General features: G+C 38.6%; 1 protein-coding gene across 3 annotated transcripts in view; it reads right to left on the reverse strand.

Annotated features, from left to right (window-relative positions):
- Positions 1-2,461: 2,461 nt before the first annotated feature.
- Positions 2,462-23,539, reverse strand: part of LOC138174066 (plasma serine protease inhibitor-like) — an 85,404-nt gene continuing 64,326 nt past the window's right edge. For all 3 annotated transcript variants that reach the window (XM_069104216.1, XM_069104214.1, XM_069104215.1), the window contains 4 exons: positions 11,774-12,473; positions 10,295-10,565; positions 8,185-8,350; positions 2,462-2,782 (listed from right to left, as the gene is read on the reverse strand). In XM_069104216.1, the coding sequence (XP_068960317.1) occupies positions 2,561-2,782; positions 8,185-8,350; positions 10,295-10,565; positions 11,774-12,422 (1,308 nt within the window). In that variant the 5' untranslated portion in view covers positions 12,423-12,473 and the 3' untranslated portion in view covers positions 2,462-2,560. The remainder of the gene's footprint in view (positions 2,783-8,184; positions 8,351-10,294; positions 10,566-11,773; positions 12,474-23,539) is intronic.

Below are 23,539 nucleotides of genomic sequence, written 5' to 3' on the forward strand. Positions count from 1 at the left end.
GGTGGAGGAGTAGGTAATGGGAAATGAGTAAATTGAATGTGTTTCTTTATATCTCCAGACAGTTTCTGTATTAGTATTTGATGCCAAGGACAGATTCTACTCCCTCTCAAATTCTTGGATGAGGTGGTCTTGTCCCTTCTGCAATCTTTCCATTGCCTTGTCTCAGTTCCGCGTGGAGTGGCAAGTTTCTGATCTCGCCTTACCTCTTCCCGATCGCTGCCCTGAGACAGTTTCAAACCTTGGACCAGGTCTTAGCTACTACATCCATCCCTGGGTTCTGCCTCTCAGCCTCCTCTTGGCCCCACATAGGCACTGCTCACAGTCTTGTCTTCCCCCCTCCTTTCATTCACTAACTGGGCTCGCTTCTCTGCGGCAGCCTTTATTAGATACAAGTGGATATTAGAACGCACAGAGACCTGAGGGATCATCATCTTGGTTTCTTCTTCCTCTGGTAAACATTGGAGTTCCTAACAATGGCTGCCTGGGTGTCTCTGCCACATATCTGTCCCCATTCAGAGCTGACTGTGTCATCTCCTGTGACTCTCACGGGATAGTAGAGAGACTCTAAACGCCCTTAATAAAAGGATTTGTTCTGTGAAGTTTGGATTCAGTCAAAGAGCCACACTTGAGGACCTAGAGGGCCACATGTGGCCTTGAGGCCACAAGTTCCCCACCCCTGGTAGAGACTTTACTAGTTTCAGGGCTCTTGAGGAATATCAAGATGTTTTAAATGTAGTCCTTGTCTCCAACTTCTTGTGGTGCTGTGACCTACTAACAATAACCTGACAATTCCTTAAGCTTCCCTCTGGCCCCTACGCTTCTAGACATCTTATTGTTCAGCAGTGGATTAAATGAAGGAGCTTACTAGTGATTCCCTTTGGTTTTATTGATTATTGCTTCATCTAATATTCTTTTTAAAAACCTTTACTGAGGAATTTCTTGGAGAAAACGACTGATACCTTTTACATTCCATTCATCACCAGAAGTGCTATACACATTGTTCTTTCAGCTTTCCCTCTATCACCACCGTCACCGCCCCCCCCCACCTCACCCCCAAAACACACGCACTATGTCCTTTTGGATCCATTACATTTCTTCCATTGTATGGAATTCCTAATCAGTCTTACATTGAGGAAATTGGGTCTCATTTCTCAAATTTACTTGGCAAACAACCCCATGGTTTCCCTGAAAACTGGCATTGAGGAAAAGAGGGAATATTTTTAATAAGCTGCTAATAAATGCTTAGCACCTCCTTTAGAGATGCATAACTTACCTCCAGACCCTAGAGTCCAAAGACAGAAGCACCTGTCTATAAGGTGTCAGTGCTAGCCAACCTCTTTGGAAACTGACTTCTGGGCAGATGGACAGATTAACACTTAGACTGTGAGTGAGAGAATCAGGTCCCTTCGAAGACTGTCTGCTTAGAATGGACTAACTCCACAAAAACACCTTTGCTCAGTGCTTGCAGTAGGATGTATTTTTTTTTATATTAAACAAAAGTAATTTAGTTTTTCCTCAAACTTACCATTTTTCACACTCCACCTCTCCAAGTTTCAGAGGTGATTCCAGGTGTCACAGATTATTCAACTTGTTAAAAAAAATGCACCTACTATGTACAAGACCTTGTGCTGTGTACTGAAGGGACAATGAAATGAAGAAGATAAAGTTCGTCTCTACCTCAAAAATAGCTTTTTTTATTAGTAGCTTCTTAATTTAATAGAATTAGTGACAACTGTGGTATAAGAGAATATTTTGGAGTTAAAGGCCTGGGGTTCAAGCTCTTATACTGCCACTTACTAGATTTGCCTTATTCAGTTAGTCACAAACTCAGTTGTCTCATCTGTAAAATGGGTAACATAATACCTGTTTAATCTACCTAATCTAGTGGTTGTTATAGAAATCAAACTAGACAATTTTTGCAAAATGCTTGCAAGGTGTAAAGTAAGCTATTAGACCATCTTCCACACATGCTTTTTCTTCTAAAATTTACCATCTCCATCTTAGTGTTTGTTTCTATCTTTAAGGATTAAATTAAATTAATTAAAGCCTCCACTTCCTCATCCACCAAATGAGTAGGTTTCAGTAGAACTTCCCTAAGGTCCCTTCCAGGTTTGATCATCTATGAAACCACAAACGGTACCTTCAGAGAGAAAAGACAGTCTAGTGGAAGGATCATCAGAGTCAATCAGATCTGTAGGAATCTTGGCTCTACCATCTCCCTTGCACCATTCTGCTCTAGAATTCCTTTATTCATCTGGATGATTAGAATGATAATTTGTGCAACACCTACCTCATGGGGCTGTAATGAGGAAGTGCTTCATGGGCCTTAAGAAACATGTAGAAATTAAGTCTTGCTGTTTCCCACATGATTTGACCATGTTGCTGAGAAAGAGTGCATCAAGGTTTATGAGAAATTGATCAATTCATAGAAAAGCAGTCTTACACCATTATTTTGCATTTGCACATTGCTCTTTATTCATAGCAAGCTGCACAACGGTCTGCCCCTTCCCCCAGGGGGTAGGTGTGGGAGATGGCTGCCCTTGCATTCTAGAGGAGAGGCTTAAGAGGAAGAAGCAGTTAGCCCTTCTGCTTCCTTGGGGTTGACCACTTTTCCAAGCAAAAGAATGCTTTGGTTAGGTTGAGCAAGGATCATCATCAGAAAAGGTCTGTTGAATTCCAGCATGTGGTGTCGAGCAGCTGACATCTTGACCTTGCTGAGGCTCTTGGGGTTCACAATTTGTGGACCTTTCTCATCCATCTCAAATCCAATCTGGTGGATAATCTACAAGGAAGAACAGGCATATAATGGCACTGTGGAAGAGGAAACAACCCACAAAGGAAGTTATGTCCCTTTGAAGAGAAAAAGTCAGGAGATGGCAGAACTCTCATCATAGGTTAGTTAGGATCAAGAATAGATTTTATTTCATTAGACATGGAGAAATCAAGGAACCTAATTTTGAAATTCAGGTCTGTCCTTTACCAGATACATGACTTTGGACAAGCCTCAGTTTCCACACCTATAAAATGGAGATAATAGAAGCTACCTCATCTCACTAGGATGGTTATTGAGAAGACTGATGGAAATGATAAATCTTGATAAAACAGTGAGTTCTTCTTAGTAGTTTTGAAAAGAAAGAAAAGCCCTACTGTTTTGTTGTTATACTATATTTCAACCCAATTTTGCTAGTTGCACTTGTTCATGGAGCTAATACATATTTAGCCTGTACCTTTTAATCCTTTCATTCTCTCATTCTGGCTTCCAACATAATCACTCAACTGAAACTACTTTCTCCAAGTTGACCAGTGATCTTTTAATTGTCAAGTTTCATGAGTTCTCAGTTTTCTTCTTTGTCCTCTCTGCGGCATCTGACACAATTGATACCCCTTTTAGAAACTTTCTGCCCTCTGGGCTCTTATGACACTGCTTTCCTTTCTTGCCTATCTGGCTGCTTCCAAGTCTCCCTTCTGCCATGCATGTTCTGCCCTCTATGTGTAGATTTACCCCAGGCATATCTTAGTCCCCTTCTCTACCCTTTCTAACTCTTGATAACATCAAAATCCATGAGTTCAACTGTTATCTCTCTGCAAACGATTCCCATATCTATTGTTCAGTCATTTTTCAGCTGTATCTGACTCTTCATGATCCCATTTGGGGTTTTCTTGGTAAAAATACTGAAATGGTTTGGCGTTTTCTTCTCCAGCTCATTTTACAGATAAGGGAACTGAGGCAAACATGGTAAGTGACATGGCCCCGGGTCACACAACTAGTAAGTGTCTGAGGCCAGATTTGAATTCAGGAAGGTGAGTCTTCCTGACTCTAGGCTAGCATTCTAGCTGTCATTTCCTATATCTATACATCTACATTTATTATATCTCCTAAGTTCCAGTCCCACATCATCAACTACCTATCAGATTTTTCTAAATGGTGCCCCATCAATAGTATAAGATATATTTGAACCTGAGTTCAAATCTCAGTCTTTACTCTTACTCCTTGTGTGATTTTGGGCAAGCTCCTTGGATTAGGTTCTCTCTGAAAAATAAAAAGGATGGACTTGATGGCCTCTGAAGCTGCTTCTAATTCTAAATCTATGATCTGATGATCTCAAAGTCAACATGTCTCTTTCCCTTAAGTCATCCCGTCTTTCTAACTGTGCTACAGCAATCAAAAGAGCCATCATGCTATAGCCAGTGAGATTCACAATCATAGAGTAATGCTTGAATTGCTCCCGTTCCTTCTTCCCCATAGCTAATGAGTTGCCAAGTCTTGTCAATTCTACCTTCACAATGCCAACCCCCTTTTCTCCATTCACATGGTCACCATCCTAGTTCAGGGCCTCATCACCTCTCACCTGGTCTAGTGTAATGTTCTCCTATTCTGTCTCTCTGACTCCTGTCACTCCCCTTTCTGATCCATTCTCCCCACAGATGCCAAATCAATTTTTAAAAAAAAATAGAAGGGGAGGCATGGTATGGTGGGTACAATCCAGGTCTTCAAGTTCGTTCTGTGACCCTATGCAAGTCTGAGCCTCTCTGAGGGTTCAACTCCCTCATTTGTAAAGTGAGTGTGTTGGAACTTAATGATTTGGAGGAAACTTTTAGCACTAAAACTATCATCCTATGCCATTCCCTGGCTCAAAAATCACCAGCAATTCCAAATTCCTTCTAGAATAAAATAAAGTCTCTTTAGTTTGGCATTCAAGCCTCTTCTCTGTCTGGTTCCAACCAGGAAGCTTTGCAAGCTTATTCTGTGTTGTTCTCTTTACTTAAAGTTTGGGTCCAACTGTTCTACTTGCTACCCCACCCGCACCCCCACCTCTACATGACATTCTATCTCTTAGGTCTGTGCCTTTACCGATTCCTGGAATTCACTCCTCATTTCCACCTGGTAGATTTGCTACCTTCCTTGAAGTCTTATTTCAAGTGTTACCTCATACAGGAGGCTTCTCCTGATCCCTCTTGTTGCTAACATCCTCATTCTGCCCCAGGACATTATGTGATCTTATATTTATCTCTGTTATACTCTTTCTCTTTCATACCAATAGAATGTCTAGAGAGGGAATGCGGTTTCATTATTTGTCTTTGTACCCAGAACCTAGCAAAATAAGTGCTTAATCAATACTGAGTAAAGGGATGAAAATCTGTACCTACCTTAATAGATGGTTTCGTGAATTTCTGGGAATGAAAAAAAGTCTCACCTGGTGACTAGTGTTCTGCAGATCATTCTTTCCATGCTTAACAAGACTAATCCTTGGACAATAGACCCAGTCATTGCTGAGTTTATATTCTGGAAAGCCAGACAGAGCTTATGCTCTCATGGCATAATCTTCTATGAGAACTAAGGCTCACCTTCATACCCTTATTTTAGTGGAAATCTAGGTTGAATTAGATAACCTTTGAGGACCCTTTCAACTCTGAGGTTCTCTGATTCTTTATACAAAATAATGGGCATTAAAGCAAGGTCTTTGAATATGGGGATCAGGGAAGAAGTTAAGTCTTTCTAGTGTATTATAATAGAAAAACAAATCAGTACTAAGGAAACTTGGATCCTAGCTCCATTTTTGCTACCAATTCAATATGTGACACTGTGAATTATGGTATATGAATGTACTAGTCACATAATGTATGGGAAAGAAGGAAATAGATGATTTCAAAGAGACATGGCAAGACATGCAAACTGGCAAGAAGTAAAATGAGAAGGAACAGAAAAAATTATACAATGACATCAATATTATAAAAATGAACAGTTTTCAAGGATTGTATAAATTGATAGACAATGAAATGGACTGAACCAGAAGAACAATTTATATAATAACAAAAATGTAAAGACAATAAAATCTGAAAGCTATAAGAACTCTGATAATGACTATACATAATTCCAGAAGACCAGTGATGAAACATTCTATCCACCACCTGACAGAGAGGCAATGAAGGTGCAGAAATGTATGTATGTATGCATGCATGCATGTGTGTATTATGTATAATATATGTATACATACCTATACACATATGAATATATACCTGTATGCATATGTGTATGCTAGTATGTCTACAGTATGTGTGCATGTGTGTTTGTGTATATGTGTGTGGATGTGGATCAATGAAATGAATGGCCAAATCAGATTCTATCTTTCTCCCCAAGTCATCACCTCTTCCTAATTGTCCTATACCCATTGAAAAATATATCCTAATAGACACTGAGATTTTTCTATATATAATGTATATACACATAGACACATACACACATATATATTCACATATATGCATGTATATGTGTATATCCACACACAATCAATGAGGGAATTTGTTTTGCTTAACTATACACATTTCTTATGAGGACTTTTTTTCTTTTTAATGAGACAGGGAGTGGGAGGCAGAGAAAATTGACTTTTGTTCATTAAAAAAAAGTTATTTTCCCTTCTCTGGGTCTCAGTTTCATTTAATCTAATCAATAATTTTACAGTAGGGGAAATTGAAGCCCAGAGAGGGAAAATGTCTTGCTTGAGGTCACACAGTAAGTGACAAAACCAGGATTTAAAACCAGGCCTTCAGACTTAAGATTTAGTGCTCTTTTGACTACACTACATTGCCTCACCCAAGAACCTAGAGGATGACTTGGTATTATTATCGATACTTAGAGACTGAGGAGCAGTTGGTATTTCACCAATACATAGGTGGCCATAACTTTCATTGTGACACTAACCTGCATGTGCCACTGAGTTCTTGAAATGACAGAACCAAAGTATAGGAAATGTTTGGTTGGTTCAAGTGATCAGGAAATGATCTAAGCAAAGCCGGAACAGGCCAATTTTAAAAATTGCACCTCTCATGTGTTACCATCGACCTCCTTGCCCAAGAGCCTTTGCAATGACAGAGGCGACTTGATATCACAACAGAAACATGTAGTAGCAAGTAGAATTTTCTGGCATTCTAGTCATCAAATACATGCATCCGATACAAATTCAGACTCAGAAGGAAGAATCTTCAAAAGTCACTTAATTCAACACATACCTAGACAGCAATTCTCTCTACAAAATAACAAATAGCTTTCTAGCCACTGTTCAAAGACTTCTAGTGATGGGGCACTTAATACCCATTCAGCTTTTAATTAGCTCTAATTTTTATCTAAATGGTGCTGTAAGAAAGTTGGACTTGGCATCAGGAAGACTTGAGGTCAAATTTGGTCTCAGATAGTTGCTAGCTATGTGACCCTGGGCAAGTTACTTAATCTCTTTCTGCCTCAGTTTTCTTATCTATAAAATAGAGATAATAATAACTCCTAGCTCACAAGGTTGTTGTTAGGATCCAACGAGATAGCATGCATAATCCTTCACAAACCTTAAAGTTCTATATAAATGTCAGTTATTATTGTTATTATTAAGATTATTATTATTATTATTATTTCTGCCTCTTGTCACTGCATCATTTTCCAATTCTTCCCCTCAGGACCATGCAGAATAAGTTTAATATTTATTCTGCTTTGTAGCCCTTCAAATACTCGAGGACAATTTTCACATCTCATTATGCCTTCTCTTCTTCAAGCTAAATATTTTCTTCCAATTAATATGATAATGGTCTTCAAAGCCCTCCCCATTCTGATTGTTGTCTCCTGGATTTTTTCCAGTTTACCATTGTCCAATGGCTAAAAAACGGAATCCAGAAATGAACAAAATACTTCAGATGTGGTCTCCCAGGATAGAACACAGGATGGTCATAGCTTCTTTTCTATATGCCACTTATATTGTAACCTCAGGTCATTTTGGCTTCTTTTGGCTGCCATGTTGCACTATTGACTCATATTAAGACCAAATTCCACTAAATCTCCTAAGTCTTTTCCACATTCAACATAGTTCTCATACATTTAACTTTACATTTATTCCTATTAAATGTCATTGCGTTATATAGGTCCATTTCTCTACCCTTCTAAGAACCTTTTGTATTATAACTGTCATCCAACATGCCAGTTACCCCTCCCACCTTTATGTAATAATAGTCAGAATCTGTGCCTTGATCCAAGGTATCCAGATTCCCTTTCAATGAAGCCTATAAGCATCTTAGAATTTTTTTCATCATTATTTTTATAGATCACAAATTTGTCCTCATCATTACCTTCTGGACATTATGCCTGAAGTGATTGCTTAGGAAACTATGCCACAATTGTGGAAATCCTAACAATTACAGACATACTTGATTAACCAGAGGAGTCAGATGATTAGGCTTGTTGCTTAGATCAATGATGCCAGAGAGATCAGACTCTTTAGAGAAGACATTCGTAATCTTCAAGGCTGGAAGTATCTTGTGCAACTGATATTTGCCAGAAAGGGACAACTTTGGAAGATGTAATTCCATAGCTCTGGAAATAGAGAAATCATATATATAGTCATGCATACAATTGAAAACCAGAAGAGCCTTAATAGTCTTCTTATTCAGTCCTATCATTCCACAGGTACAAACACTGAGGTCCAGAGGGCTTAAATAATTTGTTCAAGGTTGGTGCCACCAGTTAATGGCATATCAAAAATTAGAACCTAAGTTTTTAAGCTTCTAGGTAAATGTTCCTGGCATAAGGAAACCATTTGTTTATGAATGAGGTCATGTTCTAGCCTGTCTTATTCCACTCAGAAAGCATTTATGCATCCTCCTGCATAGGACCTTAACAACTATCTTCTCACCAAAATCTCCCCTTTAAACTATATTCCATGAATCATGTTTTCCAAGACTCATCTGTTTTGACTTAGCTCTACCTCTAAACTCTACTTTTCATTGTCTTACAATTGGACACTCCCATTATTTTTAAAGTAATTTGCCCAAAAGAGGGCGACGCCTTCTAAATGTTCCAAATGCTCTACTTCATGATCTTTACTTCAAGACCTACAAAACATGAGACTAGAGGGGTCTTTGGAACATAGAATGTTGGAACTGAAAGTAGGTCAAGTCAAGAAGCATTTACTCAACACAACTCCCTTTGGAAAAACAGCTTGTAGTAGTAGATAAGGTGCATGACTGAAAATCCTGGTTTCAAATTCTTCCTCTGACACTACCTGCATGGTGAAGGACAACTCATTTAACCCCTCTGGGCCTCTATTTCTTCATCCATTGAATGTCAGCATAAAATCTATATCAACTACCTGAGCGATTATTGTGAGATTCATGAGATAACATATGCAAAATGTTGGGCAAACTTTAAAGTGCTATATAAATGTCAAGTATTATTATTATTATTTGAGATAGTTAATATGTGAATTTTTCTCCTCATTTTGCAAATAAGGAAACTGAAACTGAAAGAATAAAGTGGCTTGCCTGTGCTAGCAAAAATGGTGTTAGGCCAGGTTTACTGATACATCATTTTTTTTTTTTTGCCTTTTGGAGAGCAATTGGGGTTAAGTGACTTGCCCAAGGTTACACAGCGAGTTTTTTTTTGTGTGGGTGTTAAGTGTCTGAGGCTGGAAACGAACTCGGTTCCTCCTGACTCCAGGGCCGTCACTTTACTCACTGCGCCACCTACTGATACATTATTAATAAAAACTACCATGATGATGATATCAGCAATACTTCACATATATTGTATAAGTTTTGGTCTATACTCCTCCTTTGCTCTTGCTACTACCCTATCTTATCTCTCAGAGTTTGGGGATGCTCTTTTTTTTTTTTTTGCTTTATTTTGGAAGAGGGAAGGTAGGGCAATTGGGGTTAAGTGACTTGCCCAAGGTCACATGGCTAGTTTTGTGTGTGTGTGTTAAGTGTCTGAGGCTGGATTTGAACTCAGGTCCTCCTGACTCCAGGGCCAGTGTGCTCTATTCACTGCGCCACCTAACCACCTTTGGATGCTCTTAATGAGGCATAAAATATGAAGGTATTTTGGCAGTCCTAATTTTTTTTAATGTGGTAAAAATCAACATCATTATTTCTTCTAAGTATGGTTCATTGGTAAAAAGCACAAGCTTTGGCAAATCCTTTTCCTCTTCCTGTGGGGGAAACATCAGACACAAAAGCAAAGTTTGAGATGATCTCTAGGCCTTCACCCACCTGTAATATCCTATGATTCAATCCTCTGACATTCTATGGTCTAAAGTCTCCAACAGATTCAATATTCTATTTTTTGTGGTCTAGTATTTCATATTCTAAGTTCTTTTCTAATTGTAATGTTCTATGCCCTAAAGTTCCTCCCAATCCATTCATGACTTTATGGCTGAACCTCCATGTGACAGATCTCAGCATAGGAATAAAGACTTAATGAGCAAGTACGAATTGAAGTAGAATTTTGCAATTGCTGATCTGAGAATGATCTGAACAGTACCTCTTCTTGAGTCCCTTGAGCCACCGTTTCATAACTTTTTGAGTTAGGGCAGCCTCCACACGTTTCATCTGCCCTTGGTCAGGAAGAACAAACAAGGCTGTCTCATTTGATGCATAAGGTATTTGCAGCACACCACAGGAGAGGCTCCTATCCCGGAAGTAATAGTGGATGTTTTCATGGATCATCATGGGGACCTTCACCATTGTGTTTTCTGACACAATGAAGTTGTCCTCTCTAGTCCTTCTAGGATCAAAGCTTTTCTCCCATGAAGCTAAAGATCAAACAACAAAAGTGTAAAAGGAAGAACTTTGACCAAGAGTAAAAAAAAATTTTCTTCTGTGAAAAAGAAAGTCTGAGTCAGAGAAGTTTTACATTAATTTCATTTTTTTGAGCAGCATTTTCCCACAGAGTTTAATACATTAAGGCTGTGTCGTACAGTCTTTCCTACAATGTACCACACAGCACCGAACACAGTACTTCCAGTGTAACCTGACCAGAGTACAAAGCTTTGCAGGCCTGCTTCCTCCTCTTTTTCTGGATGTAATCACTCTCCTGAAGTGGCCTAGGATCACACTGACTCTTTTTTACTGTTGTGTTTCATTGCTAACTCATCTTAAGTTTACAATCCACATAGCCAGATTCTTTTCTATAGGAACTCTTGTCAAAACGTTATCAGCCCTTCTCAGTATTGGTAAAATGGGTGTTTTGAGTCTATTTTTATAGATATTATACCTTGAGTATAGAACTTTATGTTAATCCCTATTAAATGAAATATTATTCTTCTCAGTCCATTGTTCTAGGCTTCTGAGGTCCTTTTGGATCCTAAGTCTGCCATTCAATGTGCTAGCTATACTGCCATGCTTTGTGTTATCTGCCATTTTGACATGAATGATAAATAATTGCAAGGGGCCATTCCAAGAGGGTATCCCTGAGTCATTCCATTAAGGACCTTCCTACATTGTGTCCAATTAATGATGCAATTTGTGACTCTGGTTCCAAATCTACCTAATTGTATCACTATCTAATCCATATCTCTATACTTATCCATAAACAAAACATGAAAAAACTCAACTTTTTTTCCTGAGATAAGTTTTACAAAGCACCTTTTCTAAGACAACCCAGTCATTCATTCTCCTTTAATAGATGAAGACATTGAGGTTTATAGCAGCAAAGTAAATTGCCAGTGGTCACACAGCTAGGGAGCTAATAAATGTCTGAGAATGGATTCTAACTTGTGTCTTTTGAAATAAATTCCAGTGTTCTTTCCACTATAAGATGCTAAAATATATAGAAGGATATTGTGTAAGACTGGCAATTTTTTTATGTGGATCTGAACCTATTAAAATTATATTCTTATGCATATGGATTTGAAGGAATTTAGATTTCCTTTTTAAATTTCTTTAGCAATCTTAAGATGATTAACACTGTATCCTTTCCCTCTAACTACCCCAACCATCCACCCAGACCCAAAGCTCTTACCTTTAAAGAAGATGTAATTCACTAGAATCATCACAGTGCTAGAATCAACTTCTTTGACCAAACCCCCAATTTTCTTTTGGGTTTGCTCCGATATATAGTCATTAATACGCTTCTGAGCCCTGACAGGATATTGGAAGTCAATGGAGAGAGCTTCTGACATGTACATGGTCTTCACACTTTGGGAAAATTCTTCCAGCAGCCTGAGCCTCTCCTCAACAAACAGTGCACTCCCCATGCTTAGGTGGAGCTCACGATTGGGCACATTGAGATTAAGAATAAAATTCTGGAAGAACTTGTGGATTGCATCTTCCTGAATTTCCTTGAGATTGAAACCCAGACCCACAAAGATCTGAGTGCGGGTAGTAGAGTGGACCCCAAGGGTGAGCAGGGACAGGATCATGGAGACACTCAGTGGGGAAAAGAAAACATTCAGGTCAGGGGCTTGAGAGACCAGCTGCTTATACAGAGTGAATGCAAAGTCAGTGTTTTTTTCTATTATCTTGCAGTTGATTGAGGCATCTTTGGCACTGTGACTACCTCGGAAAGAAAAATCAGAGCCACTTCTCCCTGTTCGATGTGGAGAAACATGACAGCCTTCAGCAGCCTGGAGACTGATGAGTAACAGATAGAGGAAAAACTGGAATTTCATTGCTTCTCGTTCTTATTCTGTAAAGTACAGGGACCAGAAGAGTAGTATAACCTGAGAGAGAAAGGAGATGAGAGGTTATGCTTGGAATACCTGTCTCTACCTGACCTTTATATATGGAGCTTCTTTCCCCTCCTTTAAAGTCCAGCTGACACTTCATCCAAAAAGCCTTCCTTAATCTCACCCCTTACAGATGATCTTTGTTTCTCAGATCTCACCTAACACTTTATTTTGCATTTCTCTAATGCATTTATCATGATATTATCCTACTAGACGATGAGCCCTATGGAGACAGAGACCATGTTTTGTTTAAACTTTTTATTTCATAAATAAAATTCACATTTCTCTCTATATAATATCCTCTACAATGTAGGTTTATCATATGTTCAGTGAATTGAACTGAATATGAATTTCAGTGTGACATCTCAGAAAACTAGCCTTATAAGAAAAAGTGAATGAACATGAAACTCTGGGAAAGTTAGGACTAGAAACAGGAATGTGACATTCATTCTTGAAGTAGTAATAATCAAAGTCATGAGAAGAGATGAGATATCTAAGAACATATAGCCAATGACCAGCTTCTGGGGGAGGTCCACATATAGGAGATGGGTTGAGGAAGGGGAGGCAAGGAAGGAAGCAGACAAAGAATGATTTGCCGTATCCCAGAAGCCAAGGAAGGAGAAAGCTTCAAGAAGAAGTCAGTGTGTAAAAGTATCAACCACCATGGCCTTGGCCTTGGCATCAAAAGACCTGGGATTTAGTCCTGGATCTACTCCTTACCACATAACCTTAGGCAAGTCACTTCTCATTGCTAGACCTCATTACCCTCATTTAAAAAAAAAGAAAGAAAAATATGGCATCAGATTAGGTCCTTTCTACTACTAACATTCTATGGTTTTTTATTCTAAGGTCTCTTCCAAGTGAAAAGTTTTTTGAACCTCTGATTCTTAGGGGAACATGAAGACTGACATGTCTGATGGATTTGGCAGTGAGGAGGTCACTGGTAATCCAGGACAGATAGTCCTGAGGAGTCAGTGGGTAATGAGGATGTGGAAACAGTAGGTAACAACTACTTATTTTAAAGTTTGTCAGTGAAGCAAAGTAGAAAAAATAGGAGAGAAAAATCCATTAGATTGTAAGTTCCATGAGGACAGGGCATATCTTTTGCTTCTTTTTGTACTCTCAGCACTTAGCACAGTGCCTAGCACATAGTAGGTGCTTAATAAAATTTTTATCAATTGAGAATGGACAGAGGGAGCAGCAGGATCAATGGGAAGCTTTTTTTTTCCCAATGGTGGAAATGATTTGTTGGGATGTGGGAGGTCAGGACCATGTGTTAGGGAAGCACCCAAAATGAACTTCCACTGGAGATGAGGAAATGATTCTCTAGGCAGAGTTGCCCCTTTCTTTTGTGAAGGTCTCTTTGATCTCCGTGTCAAAATCTTTGTTCTTCTCTAGGCCAGGGAAGGAGGAGCCTTCATCCCCCAGGCTTTCATTCTTACTTTGGTCTGAGGTCCCTATCGCCCAGTAAATGGATTCAACCTAAAGGAAGGTATGACACAGCAAAATGACAGAGCAAAAAGAATCCTAAACCAAAGGAAGTCTGGGATTGGGTGGGACCACGTATGTTTTGAATCTTTTTTAAAGATCAAAGTAAGCATTAGACAGAATAATAGCTCTAAGTTTCCATAAAACCACTTTAGGGACTTTAGAACATTGAATATTAAAAGGATCTATTAACCTGAAATGTTAGAACACAGAATTTTAGGGTTGGAAAGGATTTTATAGACCATCTTGTCCAATATTTTCACTTTATAGGTGAGGAAATTGAGATTCAAAAGTTTGAAATGAGTGCCGATAATTACACAGCTAGTAAATTGGTTGGTCAATAAACATTTATTCAATATTAACTATGTGCCAGGTCTTGCACTAAGTGCTAGGGATACAAGAAAAAGAAAAGACAGCAGAGAACAAAGAGAAGACAGAAGCAAACTAATAGTTGACTTCGCCATCTTTCCACGGTCAGCCACAATTATAATCCCATCTATACTGAGAGCAGTCCTAGCCCTTCTTTGATCTTCTCGCTGTTCCCAATATAACAGCAACAACAAACACCTCTTTTTATTGTCCTTAGCATTTACCAGCAGCTTACGGTCATTCTGGACTTTAAGACTTCTGACTCTATTCTTATAAAACATTGTATTCATCCTCATTTACTTGCCCTTCCTTCTTGCTCAATACAATAGAAATAATACTAACAGCAATAACAGCAATAAACATTTGCACATGTCAGAAATTGTGCTGAGCACTTTACAAAGGTTTTCTCATTTCATCTTCACAATAACCCTGGGAGGTAGGTCCTGTTATTGTCCCTCTTTTACACTTGAGGAAACTGAGTCAAAAAAAGATTTAAGTGACTTGCCCAAGGTCAGAGAGTTAGTGTGTATCTGATGCAAGATTTGAACTCAAGTCTTCCTATCCAGACCTAGCCACTGCATCAACTAACTTTCTCTTACATATAAAGTGACACTAGTCTTTAGACAACTCTCCTTTTCCTCCATATGGAAACCACTTCTGTTTATATCTTCAGAACTGAGTTCATTTCCCTTGCAAAACATGGAGCCTTTACATCCTATTTATCCTCTCCCTGAGCTCTTGGAAATGTAACCTTTCTGAATCTGGGGAGCATGACCCTTAGCATCCAGATTTCCTGTTATTTTCTTTTTTTTCTTTTTCTCTTTTTCTTTTTTTGCTTTTTGGAGGGCAATTGGGGTTAAGTGACTTGCCCAAGGTCACACAGCTAGGTTTTGCATGTGTGTGTGTGTGTGTGTGTTAAATGTCTGAGGCCGGATTTGAACTTGGGTCCTCCTGACTCCAGGGCCAGAGTTCTATTCACTGTGCCACCTAGCCACCCCCCTGTTATTTTCTATCATCAGTTCTAAGACTGAACACATCCCCTAAGATTCCTGTCATTTCTACTTCAACAAATTCCTCCTTGTTGATCAGGATCAATTTCCCTGTTGCTCCTTGTACCTTGGAAGGATGAAGTTAGCATTAAGGCAAGTCATTTTTTTTTCAATTTCTCAGCTTTTAGCAAAAGAGAGAGTGGCAGCAGAATTTCCCTTCCATGACGGTATTTTACTTCATTGTCAGATTTGTAATTCTATTTGGCTTCCCAAATTTCTGATTTTGTTCAGATATATACACAACACCCCTTCTTCTCCTTTCGTTGATCCCTAGCCAAGTGTTCCTTACCAGAGTTTCTCTGGTTATTCTTCTTCCTGATATGATTTTACCACCTTAATATATAATACTAATCTACCATCCTTTTTAATCTATTATTTCGCTTTCATATTATAGTCACAAATCCCATTCTACCAAGTCAAAGAGATAACTATGATGTCAAATTTATATTAGGATTTTGAAGTCATCCTGTTTATTCCCCACATTTTATGTATTTGTATATAACAACTAGGTGGCGCTGGTAAGCAGAACAGTACAGAATGTCAATCACTCCTTCATTTGAGTTCTATGTCCAAGGAACTCACTCCTCTTCCCTTTGCATGGGCAGAGCATCCCTAACAGCTCATTACCTTCTAGGGCATGACTTTTTCCAGCCCAGTGCAGATTGTGTCCTTATTGGGAAATGAGAAATTGCCACCTCTCCCCCTCCTTGTTTAACCTATAAAACTACTGGTAAGCATTTGGCACAAGTCTCTGTGCACTCTGTTTCTGTCTTTCTGACTCTATTTCTGTCTGTGACTCTATGACTGTCTTCCTCTGGCTCTGGTTCTATCTGTGTGTGTGTCTCTTGAATCTCTGTCTCTCCATCTGTGTCTGTCTGTCTGTCCTTCTCCCTGTGTCCCTCTCTCTTTCACACATGCACACACATGCACACACACACACACACACACACACACATTCTCCTCCCTATTAAATGTGTGGCTCTCAAACCCTGTTCCCAACCAGTTCTTAGGCACAGCTCCAAGCTGGATATACAAATCTTCAATAACTTAGACCTCACATTTCAGTTTTCTCCTTTCCTTCCCAATCTTGCTGCATAAATACAAGCAAGCAGAATTAGCACAGCTCTAAATAGATATCTGGTTTTAATACAGTGTCCTACCTATAACAAGAAAACCTAAAAAGGCCATTTAAAGAGGCAACAGTTCTGAAGGAGTTCTGATCCTCAGTGCCAGAGATGGAAGGAGAAACATAGCTTGCTTCCCCTTCATTCCACTCTCCATTGAGGGAAGGGTAAAAAAGTAGGAAGTAGATACATGTAGATAAAAAGAGAATAGATCTTTTTCTTTTTGGGGAAGAGGGACCTGTGCTAATATCCCCATAGACATCTGTGGCTTACTGTGTGATGTGTGCTAGCAGGCTCTGGACTTTCTCTGCTCACTATGTATCACAACGTCCTGTCATGCTGGGCTCTTCTTTGTCCCCTAGTCAAGTTGAAATCCTTTACAACATTTCTTGTATAAATAGACCTTCTGTCCTCTGACAGTGCCACCACCCTAGTGCCGTGCTTCTCACCTCACACCTGGGAGATTATTAAAGCCTTCTAAAATTGGTCTCCCTACTTTGTCTCTCCCCACTCCAGCCCTTCTTTAACTCAGATATCAAAGTGGTCTTCCTAAGGTTCAGATACCACATCACTACCCTTTTCAATGAACTCCAGCATCTCCCTATTACCTCCAGGGTCAAATATTCTGCTTGAATTTTAAAACCCTTTACAAAATGGCCCCTTCTTATCTTTCCACATTTCTTACACTTTACTCCATACACTTTACCAATGTTAAAATGATACATAAATACTATTATTATTACTTTATTCTACAATGCAGTGATACTGTCCTTCTTTCTGTTCCTTCTACATCACAGCCCATCTCCTGAATGTATGCCTTTCACTGACAGTCTCCCATGCCTAGAACTCTTCCTCCTCTTCTCTGCTTCCTAGCTTCCCTGACCCCCTTTCAATCTCAGCTAGAATCCTGACTTCTTTAAGTCTTTCTCAGTCCTCTAATTTTGAGAGCAGGATTTTTTTTTTTTTTTGCCTTTCTTCATATTGTCAACCTTTAGCGCAGTGCCTGGCACAATGTAGGCTCATTGATTCCTCTTGACTAAATCTCTGTCTCTAGGATTATTTTTTCCCAAGACCTTAATAATCCTTAACAATTCTCTAAGTCCCTTTGTGCAGCCTCATTTGTTTCTTTCTATGTCAATCACCAGAAGAGGGTAGTTGTTACTAGGTTTAACAAACCAAAGGAGGTCCCCCCTGTTATATCCCAGAGCCACACCCCAGATAGAAAACAAACCTTTCTACTGTTTATATCAGGCTGATATTCCTTATGGTACCAAAGAGCTCTTCTGACTACTGCATCCTTGTCCCAGATGAACATTCCCATTCCCTCTCAGTGATGTCATCTCTTGCTCCAAGATCCAACCTCTAGTCCCTTTCTTGCCCTTCACTTTGTCTACTATTTTCAAAGTAGAGCAACCCTTTGTATCAGAGTTTCTGGAGCAATCCTCATTTTAAGAAAAGAAAATGCAACATGGCTTTGTAGAAGGAGAACCTTTTTCAAGACCATGTGTCATGAGTTTTGGATGGGAAAATATGATCTCTATAAATATCTGCCCATATTCGTGAAATAAAACTGGTCACATAGCATAGCACATATAGCATAAAAATTGTTATGTCATTGGGATTGCCCAAGTTTAGAACAGTGTTTTCTTGGTCTAGGTGTCTAATTTGCCCATTTCATTTCTGTGTTAAGGTTTTTACACCTTGTTACCAGTATAGTAACTAACCTCACACATATATAGAGAAGGGTAAGGGATTACAATTCAACAATTCACATCTTATATTTGCATTATCACTGTAAATCTAAAAAGTGTTTTGTGTATGTTAAAGAAAAACACAGCTTGTCTACAAGATAAATTATAATTCCTAGAAGAAATTATGCAAAAGCTTTTTTCAAAAAAGTTGAAATGGTATTTTGAATGAAATTAGAATGATAAAGGAAAGAATTAGAAAAGAGTTGAAAGCTACAGAGGAGAGACAGGGAAAGAGAATTAACAGTTTGTCAAAAGAGGTACAAAACATTACCCACATAATAGACTCCCTCAAAATTAGAATGTGCCAAACAGAAATGAATGACTCCATGAGACAAGAAACATTGAGAGTAAGTCAAAAGATTGAGAAGTAGAAGAAAATATAAAGTACCTCATACTAAAAAGAACTGACCTAGAAAATAGTTCCAAGAGAGATAATTTAAGAATCATTGGACAACCTGAAAACCATGGTAAAAAAAAAAATAGATCCTTTTCAATATCATTTTTTCAAGAAATCATGAAAAAAAAAAACCTGCCCATATCTCTTAGATTCAAAAGGCAAAGTGAAAATAGAAGGAATTTACTGGTTACTTGAAAGAAATTCCCAAACTGAAAACTCCTAGAAATGTCATGGCTGAAATCCAGAACTTCCAGGCCAAATAAAAAAAATACTGTAATCTGAATGAAATAAAGGAAAGAAAGAAAGAAAGAAAGAAAGAAAGAAAGAAAGAAAGAAAGAAAGAAAGAAAGAAAGAAAGAAAGAAAGAGAGAGAGAGAAAGAGAGAAAGAAAGAAAGAGAGAAAGAGAAAGAAAGAAAGAAAGAGAGAGAGAGAAAGAAAGAAAGAGAGAAAGAAAGAAAGAAAGAGAGAGAGAGAGAAAGAAAAAAAGAGAGAAAGAAAGAAAGAAAGAGAGAGAGAGAAAGAAAGAGAGAAAGAGAGAGAAAGAGAGAAAGAAAGAAAGAAAGAAAGAAAGAGAGAAAGAGAGAGAGAGAAAGAGAGAAAGACAGAAAGAAAGAAAGAAAGAAAGAAAGAAAGAAAGAAAGAAAGAAAGAAAGAAAGAAAGAAAGAAAGAAAGAAAGAAAGAAAGGAAGGAAGAAAGGAAGGAAGGAAGGAAGGAAGAAAGAAAGGAAGGAAGAGAGAAAGAGAGAGAGAAACAGAGAAACAGAGAAAGAAAGAGAGAAAGAGAGAGAAAGAAAGAAAGAGAGAAAGAAAGAAAGAAAGAAAGAAAGAAAGAAAGAAAGAAAGAAAGAAAGAAAGAAAGAAAGAGAAAGAAAGGTAGGAAGGAAGGAAGAAAGGAAAGTCAGGATTGTATAAGGTTTAGCAGCTATTACATAAAGTAGTGGAGAGTATGGAATATGATATTCCAAAAAGCAAAAAGATATTATCAACAATAATTTACCTAGAAAAACTGGATACAATTTGGGGAGGGGAAGGGGTTTCACCTTTCTTTATATCCCCAAAATGAAGAAACTGAAGAAGAGGGAGACTGTTTTCTCCATGTCACAGAGCTAGTAAGTGTCTGGGGCTGGATGTGAACTCAGGCCTTCCTGACTCCAAGTCCAGCACCCTATCCATCCACTGTACCACTTGGCTGTCTCTACAGAGCAGTATATGATCTGGTGCACATATATTACCAAAATGATTAAATTGACTTTGTCTGGCAGTTCAGTCATACAAATACCCAAGATTAATCTTACTGCAAATGCATACACAGGATCATAGAATGGTGAAGCTGGAAGGGTCCTTACAGCATAGAATGTTAGTCTACTTCAGTCCTTTCATCTCACAGGTAAAAACCTAAGCTTCAGAGAGTGACTAGCTCAGGGTTATATAGCTAGTTGGGGTGATGCATAGGCCAAGAAAGGGACACATTGGAACCAGTTTGTATCAGCAGTGAGGTTCTCCAGAAATATCAAAGTCAAAACAAAGAGTTAGTTTTCCTGTTGTTCACCCTCAGATACAGTGCCCTGAAAATGTAACTAAAAATAGAAAACAGCCTGGCTTTCATTCTAGTTCTCAAGATGCAAAGTGTTAGTGGCATAGACTTAAGGCTCGAGTATCTGACAGTATTAGTCGTTTAAGGTAAGGCTAACAAAAGCTAGTATCTTATAGCATCAATGCTGACAGATCTCTCTTGGGAACACACATAAACATACACAAATATATACTTATCCCATGAATATTTTTTCTATATATTGTGTTTGTTAGGCATGGGGGCAGGTACCGAGACATGAACAAGAGATAAATTATAGGCCCAGATAGAATATACTCACTTCCCACCTATTCAAAGTCAATTCCTAATACATTTTCAGGAAAACCTAACCCTCACACCCCTCTTTTTAAATTCCATTAAGTGAGTATTCACAGTCTGTACTTACACAGTCCTTGTAGCGGATGAAGTTGGATGATGGTTGATGGTGTTGAAGTATTGTGGGGGTGCACAATGAGACCAGATATCCCACAGTACCAGCTCCCTCTGGGCCCTGGGCTAACCAGGATGCCCAAGATGAGCTTGTCCCCACCTCCCACCAGAGTACTGATTTTCTTCTTTGGTTTGTGGTCACTACTGGTCTTATTCAAAGGCACAACAACAGACCCAACCAAAGCAAACTCCAGTCAATACCCCAACCCAGAAGAATCTAATTAGTATCTCCTTTATATACTGTAAGAAATGCCTTAGGCATAAAATCTCTGTGGCAACATTTTGACCAATGGGGAACAAATACATTGTGTTCCTGAAGGAGATAAGAACAGAATAAGGCCAGAGATAGGGAGTCAGTTCCCCAGGCAAAATTCTCACTCTCCCTTTTTTTTTTGTCCTTTGTTTAGTTTTACTGGGACCTCTATCTACTACAGAGGTGGGGGTAGAAGCTTGTTTCCAATTTGGTCTCTCACTTCTGTGCCTCCCTTTTAACCTTGATTTGGGGGTCCCCAATTTCAGATTCAAACTCACAGATAAAGGATATGCAGACCCAAGTGTCTAAAGATTCCTAAAGTCAAGGCAAGATTCTATATCCTTGTCTCTACACTGAGTCATTGACCTTACAGATCTACCAGTTCCCAGGACCTAGCTGGAAATAATATATAATGGAATGTCAGGGTTGGAAAGGATCTTTAGAAAACAGATTGGCTGAATGCCTTGGATACATTTATTCAAAAGAAAAAGATAGGTAAGAGAGCAGGGGTGGGTTTGCACCCATAATACTCAAATAAAGAAATCAAAGAAACAGAAGGGTTAAATATGGCAGTGAAGATTTATATTAATAACAATGGACACAGAACAGCAAATGATATTGGCGTTGGATTATATTATAGATGATTTGGCAGAAAGAGGAAATATGGAGTTTGGGAAATATAACTGAAGTCTGGCAAAGAAACAGAATATAGCAGGGATAAAGGATTTCAATTATGTAGATAGCTGCTACAACTCTTTCTACTGAAAACAAGGTACCTAATAATTTTTCTGTTTGCTTTAATAATAATTCTATTACTCAAAAAGAGCAAGAACCAATGAGAAGCACTTATATTTTGGACTTGACTCTGATCAAATAAGAAGAAACTTGTTGTTGAGGTGGAAAGGACTGAGAACTGACCACTCCATTTCAAAGGAAATAAAAGACAGAGCACTGGGGGAAATCCACAGTTAGTGGGCATGGCATGAATGTCATGAATCAGCAAGTGAGACTGGGATGGAATGATCAGAGAGGTAAGAGTCAAGAGAGAGTGGTGTCAGAAAATCCCAGAAAGGAAAGTATCCACAGTGATCAATAATGCCAAAGTATGAAGGGAGATCAGAAGGAGGATTAAAAAGAGGAAAGCAGACCCAGCAATTTAGGAGATCATTGGTAACTTTGGAGAAAGTAGTGCCTGTTAAGAAATGAGGTCACGAACCAAATTGCAGAGGGTTAAGAGTGAGAGGAAAGGAAGTGAAGTCACCGAGTGTAGATGACTTTTTCAAGGAGTATAACTTAAAAAAAAGAATGAGTAGTAAAGAATGACAGCAGAGATCTTAGGATCTAGTTGAGTGATAGATTTTTTTTTAAGGATAGCAGAGACTTGGACATATTTATAGTCAGCAAGACAGGAACCAATAAGATAAGGAAAGAAGATCTCAAAGATTAAAAGAGGAATAACAGCAGGGGAAATCTACTAGGGGAGATAGGAAGTGATGGGGTCTTGGTACCTGTAGACAAATTGGCCTTAGTAAAGAGAAGCAACATCCCATCATTAAAAACTGTAGTTAAAAAAAAAAGGAAATAGTGAGAACTGTTGTTTAAGGGTTATGGGAGGAGAAAGAGAGGAAAAGAAGACACTCATTACAAATGACCTGGATTTTTTTAGTAAAGTAGCAGTCTTTACTTGAAGGCTGTGAGAGGGCTTTTATGAAAGGTCTGAGGAGATCAAAAAAGTTTTAGAACAGCTGCTATGGTGAGGAAGATAGAGAATAGATTAGGGAGGGGTTAAATGATTGCCTTGCTGAAGTGAGGGCCCAGCTGAAATTAGATGATAAAAATATCTAGCATTTTTAAGCCCTTTAACATAAGATTTATAAATTGCTGTACCTATATTATTTCATCTGATTGCTAGTGGACCCAGCACATTTGTGTGATTTCTTCCAGCCCAGTTCCATAGGAAACTACTGGAATTAATTGAAGAGAAGAGTGATATAATCAGATCTGTGCTTAAGGAAAATCACTTTGGCAACAGAGAGTGGAATGAATTGGAGTGAAGAGAGTTGTCAAGGCAGGGGAACTGTTGCAACAATGTAGATGAGAAGTGATAAGGTCTGAATGGTGACTTTTTGAGAGAAGAGGGGGCTTGAGGAATTCTGTAGAAGTAGAAAAAGAAAGATTTGGCAAGTGACTGGTGGGGAGGTGAGTAAGAATGAAAAGTGGGAAGGATTTGAGGAAAATATATTGAGTTCAATTTTGGATATGCTGAATTTCAAATGTCCTCAGGACATCTACTTTGAAATGTTCAATGGGAAATCAGGGAGGAATGACTGAAGCTCAGGGGAGACATTGAGGCTAGATAAATCCATGAGTCACCTGCAGAGATGATTAAACCCATTGGAATTCCTTACCATCACAAACAGAGTTAATTTAAATATTTTTGTACAAAAAGGTCATTCTTCCAATAAAGGGGGTTTTCAATGGCTTTTGAGAATACCAAGAGAGAAAATATAGAGGACTAAAAGTAGAGGCCTTAGTGAACCCCCACAGTAGCAACATGATATGGATAATGGTCTAGTAAAGAAAACTGAGAAGGAGCTATCAGACTGGC

This window comes from Petaurus breviceps, unplaced genomic scaffold, assembly GCF_028583685.1.
Source record: "Petaurus breviceps papuanus isolate PSGF00001 unplaced genomic scaffold, PetGlider_PUasm1.0 685, whole genome shotgun sequence".
Lineage (NCBI taxonomy): Eukaryota > Metazoa > Chordata > Mammalia > Diprotodontia > Petauridae > Petaurus > Petaurus breviceps.